At 44.8% G+C, this 12,700-nt stretch overlaps 1 protein-coding gene across 1 annotated transcript in view; it reads left to right on the top strand.

Moving 5' to 3' along the window:
- Positions 1-2,774, top strand: part of DCST1 (DC-STAMP domain containing 1) — a gene marked incomplete at both ends in the record, with an annotated part of 195,121 nt that extends 192,347 nt beyond the window's left edge. Inside the window, 3 exons of the mRNA XM_082266269.1 lie at positions 116-258; positions 1,339-1,452; positions 2,538-2,774. Of these exons, the coding sequence (XP_082122395.1) occupies positions 116-258; positions 1,339-1,452; positions 2,538-2,774 (494 nt within the window). The remainder of the gene's footprint in view (positions 1-115; positions 259-1,338; positions 1,453-2,537) is intronic.
- Positions 2,775-12,700: the final 9,926 nt, after the last annotated feature.

Here is a 12,700-nt window from a genome sequence, read left to right as displayed (position 1 = left end):
ATCTTCTGATACAGCTCATTTTAGTTTTAGCAAATACAAACTTAGTGAACATTTATTGTAGCTGTATATATTACAATTCTTGACTGTTCTAACTTGTACCATTTCTTTCCAATAGTGTGCCTCCCGAAACCCCTTGAACTGACCTTCTGGGATTACATCATAACCTGTCTACCCATACTTGGACTTTTTCTCTTTCCATTCCTTCAAGTCTACTTCAATCGCCTGCGCCGAGTCATAGCATCTTACTACTTTCCAGAGGTAAGTCTCATACACAAACTTTAACCACTTTGGCTGCTCAATGACCAGACCCTATTTTGCGATTCGGCACTGGGTGACTGACGGAAAATTGCGCGGTCGTGCAACACTGTACCCAAACGAAATTGACGTCTTTTTTTCCCCCCACAAAGACAGTTTATTTTTGGTGGTATTTGATCACCTGTGCGATTTTTATTTTTTGCGCTCTAAACAAAAAAAGAGCGACAATTTAAAAAAAATAACAATATTTTTCAAATTTTTGATATGAAATTCTCAAAAATAATGTAAAAATCAAAATTTTTTAACATTTTAGTCCAATTTGTTTTCTGCTACATATTTGTGGTTAAAAAAAAAATCGCAATAAGCATATTTTGATTGGTTTGTGCAAAAGTTATTGCGTTTACTAACTACGGGAAAGATTTATGTCATTTTTATTGTTTTTCTTTACTAGTAATGGCGGCGATCTGTGATTTTTTTGCAGGACTGCGACATTGCGGCGGACAGATTGGACCCCTAACTGACATTTTAGACACTTTTGGGGGTACCAGTGACATTACTACAATAATCAGTGCTATAAATATGCACTGTTACTGTAAAAATGACACTGGCAGGAAAGGGGTTAACATTACTGGTGATCAAGGGGTTAGCATGACCCTAGGGGAGTGATTCTAACTGTAGAGGGGCGTGGCTTGTGAAGTAATCACAGAGACATGCAATCCTATATAGCAGGATCACATAGCCTCTGTGATTACTTCAGTGAGAATGACAGACAAGTGTATTTACATCAGCTGTCTGTCCTTCTCTCACTACTGCGGGAGATGGCGAGTGGCCGGCGGCCATCGGAGCCACCGGTCACACGTGGGGGCGGGCGCTCGCTCAGGAGACTGTAAGGGGCGAGCGGCTACGCCGCTTTGCAGTAAATTCGCAGTGGGCGGAGCGCAAGTGGTTAATAGCCCTTTCACACCTCTCTGGTGAGTTGCGTAACATTATGTATGTTACCGCATTGTAACCACTTGGTGTCAATAGATCTTTAAATTTATTTGAATGTCTTTTCTGATCGTCTCCTTTTTTTTACCCCAACAGAGAGAGAAAAAGAGGGTTACCTTTCTTTATAACGAACAACTCCGGAGGCGGGCCATCTATGCTGACGTCAAAAGGAAGCAAATCATGGCTAAAGCCCGTACCAACCGACAAAAAGTAAGTAAAAATACTACAATTACTTTAGCACTGACTCTCCCCCCCCCCTTTCTCCTTCAGCTTTTTACCGAGTGGCCTGGCAAAAGATTACTCTTAGCTTACTACTATTGCCCATTTTAGTGTCTCTAGCCGTATATATTGTAAATCTGATTTGCATATTTAAAACAGGTCAACAGCCAAGATGCCATCTTTTCAGCCTGCATAGCTTTTTCAGCACTGGTTTAAATGGGCCACTTGTTTTCAAAGATTTTCAGGGCACTAAAGGCCCGTACACACGTGCAGATTGTTGGCCACAAAGATTCGGCCGACGACCGATCGGCCGATTTTCGGCTTGTTAGTATGATGCTTCCGACAGCCGACAGCGCACTTTCGGCCAAACAGAATCTGTCGTGCAAGCATTAAAATTTTTGTATGCCGACACCAGAACGGCCGATTGTTCGCCAGTCAGTACAGAATTCGGCCGACAGACAGCAGATTTGCAAGACTGGGCATGCTCAGAAAAGAAAAAACACAGGGAAAGTTAACCATCACTTCTGCAGTCGGCTGTTGTTGGCCGACAAAATTTGTGTGCAGTCTTATACACTTTTCAGCGGACACGACAGCCCGGGGACAAAAGACGGCCGATCGTTCGCCCGACGATCGGTACGTGTGTACGGGGCTTAAGATCATCTGTCTAATAGATCAAGTGATGGGCCTAATTTCATGGTGCACCTAAGTTATGCATTGCTAAGTTTTAGCAATACATGCCTATTAGGTAAATAGATTGTCAATTTGTCCTTCCATGGCAAAACGAGTGTTTCTCCAAAAGTCATCCTGAGCCCTTTATACCTAACTTGCCTTCACTCCCTTGTAGCTTCTTCCTCCGCTTTAGCCCGGAGACCTTTTTCTAAAGCTGAATATTATGTATGGATATTTTTGCATTGTTACATTAGTTCAGCTTGAACCAATGTAAGTATGCTTGTTCCATACCTGGCCGATTCCTGGGGAAGCGAGAATCACTGTAGTAGTCACCTGTTATACCTATTTTCTCAAAAATGTAAGACTGGACCCATTGTTTGATTGTGATTTTGTTTCTTTTCCTTTAGCTGAAGACCACCTTAGGTGCTTTCTATCACCAACATAGTAAATGGATGATGAAGTTCATCAGAAGACGCTGTATAGTGTGTGATCGAAGTGAGACGAAGAAATCGTTTGTGTGTCCAACACCGGATTGTGAAAGCGTCTACTGCCGTCAGTGCTGGAAGGACATGAAAAAATTCTGCTTTGCGTGCAAACCATTTAATGATTTCATTCTAGGTCCCGATTACAGTGACAGTGAGTAGGACAATGACTTGTCTGGAATGGCTTTCGACATGGCTTTTGACATTTCCTGGGATTATTGATTTATCATAATCCATAAACATCTGAAACTACAAAAAAAAAAGCTACATGAGACTTTAAGCCCCTGTGTGCCCATAGCAGCTGCCGACGAGAGAGGGGTAAAGCTGGCAGTGCTGTGGGGGAAAGGGAACACACCTGAAGACCACCATGGGCACTTTCTATCGTCATTGTAAACGGATGAGAAGGTTCATCAGATGACGCTGCATAGTATGTGAATTCTGCTTTGCGCGCACGCCATATGAGGATTTCATTCGAGGTCCTGATTACAGTAACACCAAGCCCAGCAGTGACCAGACTGGAATGGATTTTGACATCTGGGATTATTGATTCATCATAATCCCTAAACATCTGAAACTACAAAAAAAAAAAAAAAAGAAATTGCCAGCGAGAGAGAGGTGGAATTAGTGACAGTGGTGGTGGTAAGGGAGGGTGGAATTAGTGACAGTGGTGGTGGTGAGGGGGGTGGAATAAGTGACAGCGGTGGTGGTGGTGGTCAGGGGGGGTGGAATTAGTGACAGGTGGTGGTGAGGGGTTGGGATTAGTGACAGCAGTGGTGGTCGGCGGGGTGGGATTAGTGACAGGGGTGGTGATGGTGTTGGGGAGGGGGTGGGATTAGTGACAGCGGTGGAGGTGGTGGTGGGGGGTGGGATTATTGACAGCGGTGGTGGTGAGGGGGTAGGGATTAGTGACAGCTGTGGTGGTGGGGGGGTGATATTAGTGACAGCGGTGGTGGTGGTAGGGGGGTGGGATTGGTGACAGCGGTAGTGGTGGTGGGGGGTGGGATTAGTGACAGCGGTGGTGGTGGTGAGGGGGTAGGGATTAGTGACCGCGGTGGTGGTGGTGAGGGCGTAGGGATTGGTGACAGCAGTGGTGGTGGTGGGGGGGTGGAATTAGTGACAGCAGTGGTGGTGGTGGGGGGGTTCAATTAATGACAGCGGTGGTGGTGAGGGAGGGTGGAATTAGTGACAGCGGTGGTGGTGAGGGGGGTGGAATTAGTGACAGCGGTGGTGGTGGGCGGGGTGGATTAGTGACAGGGGTGGTGGTGGTGAGGGGGGTGGGATTAGTGACAGCGGTGGTGGGGGGGGATAGGATTAGTGACAGCAGTGGTGGTGGTGGTGGGGGGGTGGGATTAGTGACAGTGGTAGTGGTGGTGAGTGGGTAGGGATTAGTGACAGCGGTAGCGGTGGTGGTGGGGGATTAGTGACAGCGGTGGTGGTGGTGTGGGATTAGTGCCAGCGGTAGTGGTGGTGGGGGTGGGATTAGTGACAGCGGTGGTGGTGGTGAGGGAGTAGGGATTAGTGACAGTGGTGGTGGTGGTGGGGGGTGGGATTAGTGACAGCGGTGGCGGTGGTGAGGGGGGTGGGATCAGTGACAGCGGTGGTGGTGGTGGGGGGGGTGGAATTAGTGACAGCGGTGGTGGTGGTGAGGGGGTGGGATTAGTGACAGCGGTGGTGGTGGGGGGGTGGTATTAGTGATAGTGGTGGTGGTGGTGAGGGAGGGTGGAATTAGTGACAGCGGTGGTGGTGAGGGGGGTGGAATTAGTGGCAGCGGTGGTGGTGGGCGGGGTGGATTAGTGACAGGGGTGGTGGTGGTGAGGGGGGTGGGATTAGTGACAGTGGTAGTGGTGGTGAGTGGGTAGGGATTAGTGACAGCGGTGGTGGGATTAGTGACAGCAGTGGTGGTGGTGTGGGATTAGTGCCAGTGGTAGTGGTGGGGGAGTGGGATTAGTGACAGCGGTGGTGGTGGTGAGGAGGTAGGGATTAGTGACAGTGGTGGTGGTGGTGGGGGGTGGGATTAGTGACAGCGGTGGTGGTGGTGAGGGGGGTGGGATCAGTGACAGCGGTGGTGGTGGTGGGGGGGTGTAATTAGTGACAGCAGTGGTGGTGGTGAGGGGGGTGGGATTAGTGACAGCGGTGGTGGTGGGGGGGGGGGGGTGGTATTAGTGATAGTGGTGGTGGTGGTGGTGAGGGGGGATGGGATTAGTTACAACGGTGGTGGTAGTGGGGGGGGGATTATTGACAGCGGTGGTGGTGGTGAGGAGGTAGGGATTAGTGACAGTGGTGGTGGTGGTGGGGGGTGGGATTAGTGACAGCGGTGTTGGTGGTGAGGGGGGTGGGATCAGTGACAGCGGTGGTGGTGGTGGGGGGGTGGAATTAGTGACAGCAGTGGTGGTGGTGAGGGGGGTGGGATTAGTGACAGCGGTGGTGGTGGGGGGGGGGTGGTATTAGTGATAGTGGTGGTGGTGGTGAGGGGGGATGGGATTAGTTACAACGGTGGTGGTGGTGGGGGGGGGATTATTGACAGCGGTGGTGGTGGTGAGGGGGTGGGATTAGTGACAGTGGTGGTGGTGGGGTGGGGGGGTTGAATTAGTGATTTTTAATTATAGTGATTTTAATTATTTTTTAAAACCTTTAATGTACAAAATATCAGCCAATAACAGCCGATACCGATACGTTGTGACCAAAATATCGGTATCGATATCGGCCCTGAAAAAAACACATCTGTCTATCCCTAATAATCAGGACCACGGTGCATTGCAAAAAAAAAAAAAAGGACCATCAGGTAATCACTGGCAGAGCTGTCTTTTGAGCTCCACTGCCAGGCAGTGGGTATTTTCTAGTATCCTCCTTCCAAGAGAGTAACAAGATCCTCTGAGGGTCAGACTCCATCCCCCTCCAGCAGGACTTCTTCCCTTGACTCTCCACCTTAGGGGAAGCATGGGGCCTGGGGTGGTCAGTGGGCGTATCACCCTTATGCTTTGGCAAATATTTTTCTCACTTTTTTTGGCAGAGGTTTCTTGCACAATCAATGTGAATGGAGCAATCTGTTGCTCTGAAGAAAAAAAAAAGAACATTGCATGTATGCCCATCATTAGAAGTGGGTGGATGCAGGGCGGTCTAATGGTGGGCATGCCACACACTTTTTCTAGCAAAAATTTCTTCATCCACATCCATCGATGTGAATGGAGGAATCTGTTAGGTTCTCTTTTTTTCATTCAGCCCTCAGGCTGCATGAAAAGAAAGAACATTACATATATGGCCAACAAGGACCAGCAATGTACTGGGAGGTCACTGGACTTTGAGCTTGGTAATACCGGGATGATGCCTACAGGTATAGGCATCATCTTGGTATTGTTTTTGTTAAGCTGGCGGTCAGTATTCACGTAAAAGCAATCCTACTAGATTGCTTTTACAAGCAGTGGGAGTGGACACCCCTCCACCCCCCTCCAACACCCCTCTACCCCCCTGTCCCCCGCCACCTTTTACAGGTTTTTCAGACTCCCCTTTCCCACCGGGGAACCTGAGAATGGAGCCGGCAGTTCCGCTAACTGACCATAAAAACTGATCAGAGACCGGAATGGCTCCGATCATCTCTATGTTCTAAGAAAGAGAAGCTACGAGCATTTCATCACTTTGGGTTTTTCCGTAAATACACAGGGGTATTTTAAAATTGGGAAAGCATCTTATCACACCGATCTTGGTGTGGTCAGATGCTTTAAGGGCAGAGGAGATATTCAGAGTCTAATAGACCCAAGATTTCTCAGAAAAGAGTACCTGTCACTGCCTATTGCTATCACAGGGAATATTTACATTCCCTGTGGAAACAATAAAAGTGTTAAAAAAAATGTGAGGGACGGTGTAAAAATAAATAAAAAAGCTAAATAAATAATAATAATAAAAAAAAAAAATTAAAGCACTTTAATTTTATTTAAAAAAGGGATCAAAATCTTTGCCAAGTAACTATAGATCTATTAGTTTAAGTTCTATAGTCGGGAAGATACTGGAGAGTTTAATAAAGACCACATAGATGAGTTCTTGCTGGAAAAAAATATTTTAAGCAACAGACAGCATGGATTCATGAAAGACAGAAGTTGTCAAACAAGTAAAACCTTGGACAGAGGGGTGGCTCTCGATGTGGTATACATTGATAAATGTAAAGTTATGCACTTGAGGGCTAAGAATGTGCATGCATCATACATACTAGGGGGAGTAGTAGAGACGGATCTGAGTGTTATACATAAGGGGTCCATATAGTGAACTTGGTGTTGAGTTTTTCACTTTAAGGTCATCACAGAGGACAAGGGGGGCACTCTTTACGTCTAGAGGAAAACAGATTTCCTCTCCAAATACGGAAAGGTTTCTTCACCGTAAGAGATGTGAAAATGTTGAATAAACTCCCTCCAGAGGTGGTTCTGGCCAGCTAACTAGATTGCGTTAAAAAATGGCCTGGATTCTTTCCTGGGTATATATAATATAAATGGGTACTAATATTTATAGGTAACGTTGATCCAGGGAATATCCGATTGCCTCTCAGGGGATCAGGAAGGAAATTTTTCCCCTGCTGTTGCAAATTGGATCATGCTTTGCTGGGGTTTTTTTGCCTTCCTCTGGATCAACTGAGGTATAGGATTGTTTATATGGGATTGTATGGTTGGGTTTTCTATACTGTTTTTTATGGTTGAGCCAGATGGACTTGTTTCTTTTTTCAACCTGACTAACTATGTAACTATGAAATCTGCAATCATCCATCGGAAAAAAAGGTGCATACCCACTCTTAAACAGAAAATCCTGTTTAACTTCCACAAACTCCTAATGTATCATCTGACTATGAAAAAAATGTTCATTACATCCATTTTCAGAGACCATTATTAGCACTTATAAAAGCTGAATCCACAGATGATAATGGCCTTAGTAAGGGAAAAACCTGGTTAACGGTGGATATTCCATCCTGTGCCAAATGGCAGACGCTCCCTTCGTATATAGATAAGAAACTGCCTATAAACCAATTCATCCAAACACCGATCAGTCTGTAGATGGATAATCTGCAAAATGTGATACAGATAGCCAAATCTCATTTACCATCAAATAAAACTGTAGCTAGATAAGGTTTGAATACCGTTTGGGGAATACAATAAAGTCCCAACAACAGATTTCTAGCAGTAGTTTCTTTAAGAACTCCCTGCACCTATTTCAGGCGAGTATTTGGCCAGTGTCTATAACATTACTGACTTACCGCTTCTTTAGGAACCTGTCACTTTGGCAGCAACAGATTCTTAACCAGCTGCCAACCACTCGCCGCAGTTTTACTAGATAATTAGCCGCTAGACTGTTTTTACAAGCAGTGGGAGGGGACATCCCCCCCTCCCGCTGGCTTCCATGATTTTATTGTGCTCTTCTGTCCCACCGGGTATCCCGAGACTGCAGCTGTTAGTTCCATCAGCTGGTCATAAAGCTGATTGGAGACCAAAATGGCTCCGATTATCTCTATGGTCTAGCGGTGGTGGTGGTGGGGGGGGGGGGGTGGAATTAGTGACAGCGGTGGTGGTGGTGAGGGGGTTGGGATTAGTGACAGCGGTGGTGGTGGTGGGGGGGGGATTAGTGACAGTGGTGGTGGTGGGGTGGGGGGGGGTTAGATTAGTGATTTTTAATTCTAGTGATTTTAATTATTTTTTTAAACCTTTAATGTACAAAATATCAGCCGATAACAGCCGATACCGATACGTTGTGACCAAAATATCGGTATCGATATCGGCCCTGAAAAAAACACATCTGTCTATCCCTAATAATCAGGACCACGGTGCATTGCAAAAAAAAAATGGACCATCAGGTAATCACTGGCAGAGCTGTCTTTTGAGCTCCACTGCCAGGCAGTGGGTATTTTCTAGTATCCTCCTTCCAAGAGAGTAACAAGATCCTCTGAAGGTCAGACTCCATCCCCCTCCAGCAGGACTTCTTCACTTGACTCTCCACCTTAGGGGAAGCATGGGGCCTGGGGTGGTCAGTGGGCGTATCACCCTTATGCTTTGGCAAATATTTTTTTCACTTTTTTTGGCAGAGGTTTCTTGCACAATCAATGTGAATGGAGCAATCTGTTGCTCTGAAGAAAAAAAAAAAGAACATTGCATGTATGCCCATCATTAGAAGTGGGTGGATGCAGGGCGGTCTAATGGTGGGCATGCCACACACTTTTTCTAGCAAAAATTTCTTCATCCACATCCATCGATGTGAATGGAGGAATCTGTTAGGCTCTCTTTTTTTCGTTCAGCCCACAGGCTGCATGAAAAGAAAGAACATTACATATATGGCCAACAAGGACCAGCAATGTACTGGTACGTCACTGGACTTTGAGCTTGGTAATACCAGGATGATGCCTACAGGTATAGGCATCATCTTGGTATTGTTTTTGTTAAGCTGGCGGTCAGCTTTCACGTAAAAGCAATCCTACTAGTTTGCTTTTACAAGCAGTGGGAGGTCATCACAGAGGACAAGGGGGACACTCTTTACGTCTAGAGGAAAACAGATTTCGTCTCCAAATACGGAAAGGTTTCTTCACCGTAAAAGATGTGAAAATGTGGAATAAACTCCCTCCAGAGGTGGTTCTGGCCAGCTAACTACATTGCGTTAAAAAAAGGCCTGGATTCTTTCCTGGGTGTATATAATATAAATGGGTACTAATATTTATAGGTAACGTTGATCCAGGGAATATCCGATTGCCTCTCGGGGGATCAGGAAGGAATTTTTTCCCCTGCTATAGCAAATTGGATCATGCTTTGCTGGGGTTTTTCGCCTTCCTCTGGATATTTTTTTCACTTTTTTTGGCAGAGGTTTCTTGCACAATCGATGTGAATGGAGCAATCTGTTGCTCTGAAGAAAAAAAAAAAGAACATTGCATGTATGCCCATCATTAGAAGTGGGTGGATGCAGGGCGGTCTAATGGTGGGCATGCCACACACTTTTTCTAGCAAAAATTTCTTCATCCACATGCATCGATGTGAATGGAGGAATCTGTTAGGCTCTCTTTTTTTCGTTCAGCCCACAGGCTGCATGAAAAGAAAGAACATTACATATATGGCCAACAAGGACCAGCAATGTACTGGTACGTCACTGGACTTTGAGCTTGGTAATACCGGGATGATGCCTACAGGTATAGGCATCATCTTGGTATTGTTTTTGTTAAGCTGGCGGTCAGCTTTCACGTAAAAGCAATCCTACTAGATTGCTTTTACAAGCAGTGGGAGTGGAAACCCCTCCACCCCCCCCAACACCCATCCACCTCCCCGCCCCCCCCCCCCCACCTTTTACAGGTTTTTCAGACTCCCCTTTTCCACCGGGGAACCTGAGAATGGAGCCGGCGGTTCCGCTAACTGACCATAAAAACTGATCAGAGACCGGAATGGCTCCGATCATCTCTATGTTCTAAGAAAGAGAAGCTACGAGCATTTCATCACTTTGGGTTTTTCCGTAAATACACAGGGGTATTTTAAAATTGGGAAAGCATCTTATCACACTGATCTTGGTGTGGTCAGATGCTTTAAGGGCAGAGGAGATATTCAGAGTCTAATAGACCCAAGATTTCTCAGAAAAGAGTACCTGTCACTGCCTATTGCTATCACAGGGAATATTGACATTCCCTGTGGAAACAATAAAAGTGTTAAAAAAGCAAAATAAATAATAATAATAATAATAAAAAAAATTAAAGCACTTTAATTTTATTTAAAAAAATTATCAAAATCTTTGCCAAGTAACTATAGATCTATTAGTTTAAGTTCTATAGTCGGGAAGATACTGGAGAGTTTAATAAAAGACCACATAGATGAGTTCTTGCTGGAAAAAAATATTTTAAGCAACAGACAGCATGGATTCATGAAAGACAGAAGTTGTCAAACAAGTAAAACCTTGGACAGAGGGGTGGCTCTCGATGTGGTATACATTGATAAATGTAAAGTTATGCACTTGAGGGCTAAGAATGTGCATGCATCATACATACTAGGGGGAGTAGTAGAGACGGATCTGAGTGTTATACATAAGGGGTCCATAGAGTGAACTTGGTGTTGAGTTTTTCACTTTAAGGTCATCACAGAGGACAAGGGGGGGCACTCTTTACGTCTAGAGGAAAACAGATTTTGTCTCCAAATACGGAAAGGTTTCTTCACCGTAAGAGATGTGAAAATGTGGAATAAACTCCCTCCAGAGGTGGTTCTGGCCAGCTAACTACATTGCGTTAAAAAAAGGCCTGGATTCTTTCCTGGGTGTATATAATATAAATGGGTACTAATATTTAGAGGTAACGTTGATCCAGGGAATATCCGATTGCCTCTCGGGGGATCAGGAAGGAATTTTTTCCCCTGCTATAGCAAATTGGATCATGCTTTGCTGGGGTTTTTCGCCTTCCTCTGGATCAACTGAGGTATTGGATTGTTTACATGGGATTGTATGGTTGGGTTTTCTATACTGTTTTTTATGGTTGAGCCAGATGGACTTGTGTCTTTTTTCAACCTGACTAACTATGTAACTATGAAATCTGCAATCATCCTTAGGGGAAGCATGGGGCCTGGGGTGGTCAGTGGGCGTATCACCCTTATGCTTTGGCAAATATTTTTTTCACTTTTTTTGGCAGAGGTTTCTTGCACAATCAATGTGAATGGAGCAATCTGTTGCTCTGAAGAAAAAAAAAAGAACATTGCATGTATGCCCATCATTAGAAGTGGGTGGATGCAGGGCGGTCTAATGGTGGGCATGCCACACACTTTTTCTAGCAAAAATTTCTTCATCCACATCCATCAATGTGAATGGAGGAATCTGTTAGGCTCTCTTTTTTTCGTTCAGCCCACAGGCTGCATGAAAAGAAAGAACATTACATATATGGCCAACAAGGACCAGCAATGTACTGGTACGTCACTGGACTTTGAGCTTGGTAATACCAGGATGATGCCTACAGGTATAGGCATCATCTTGGTATTGTTTTTGTTAAGCTGGCGGTCAGCTTTCACGTAAAAGCAATCCTACTAGTTTGCTTTTGCAAGCAGTGGGAGGTCATCACAGAGGACAAGGGGGACACTCTTTACGTCTAGAGGAAAACAGATTTTGTCTCCAAATACGGAAAGGTTTCTTCACCGTAAGAGATGTGAAAATGTGGAATAAACTCCCTCCAGAGGTGGTTCTGGCCAGCTAACTACATTGCGTTAAAAAAAGGCCTGGATTCTTTCCTGGGTGTATATAATGTAAATGGGTACTAATATTTATAGGTAACGTTGATCCAGGGAATATCCGATTGCCTCTCGGGGGATCAGGAAGGAATTTTTCCCCCTGCTGTAGCAAATTGGATCAAACTTTGCTGGGGTTTTTCGCCTTCCTCTGGATCAACTGAGGTATTGGATTGTTTACATGGGATTGTATGGTTGGGTTTTCTATACTGTTTTTTATGGTTGAGCCAGATGGACTTGTGTCTTTTTTCAACCTGACTAACTATGTAACTATGAAATCTGCAATCATCCATCGGAAAAAAAAGGTGCATACCCACTCTTAAACAGAAAATCCTGTTTAACTTCCACAAACTCCTAATGTATCATCTGACTATGAAAAAAATGTTCATTGCATCCATTTTCAGAGAACATTATTAGCACTTGTAAAAGCTGAATCCACAGATGATAATGGCCTTAGTAAGGGAAAAACCTGGTTAACGGTGGATAGTCCATCCTGTGCCAAATGGCAGACGCTCCCTTCGTATATAGATAAGAAACTGCCTATAAACCAATTCATCCAAACACCGATCAGTCTGTAGATGGATAATCTGCAAAATGTGATACAGATAGCCAAATCTCATTTACCATCAAATAAAACTGTAGCTAGATAAGGTTTGAATACCGTTTGGGGAATACAATAAAGTCCCAACAACAGATTTCTAGCAGTAGTTTCTTTAAGAACTCCCTGCACCTATTTCAGGCGAGTATTTGGCCAGTGTCTATAACATTACTGACTTACCGCTTCTTTAGGAACCTGTCACTTTGGCAGCAACAGATTCTTAACCAGCTGCCAACCACTCGCCGCAGTTTTACTAGATAATTAGCCGCTAGACTGTTTTTACAAGC

This window comes from Pelophylax lessonae (assembly GCF_965119305.1).
Source record: "Pelophylax lessonae genome assembly, chromosome: 8".
NCBI classification, from domain to species: domain Eukaryota; kingdom Metazoa; phylum Chordata; class Amphibia; order Anura; family Ranidae; genus Pelophylax; species Pelophylax lessonae.
This window is presented reverse-complemented; position numbering and strand designations above follow the sequence as displayed.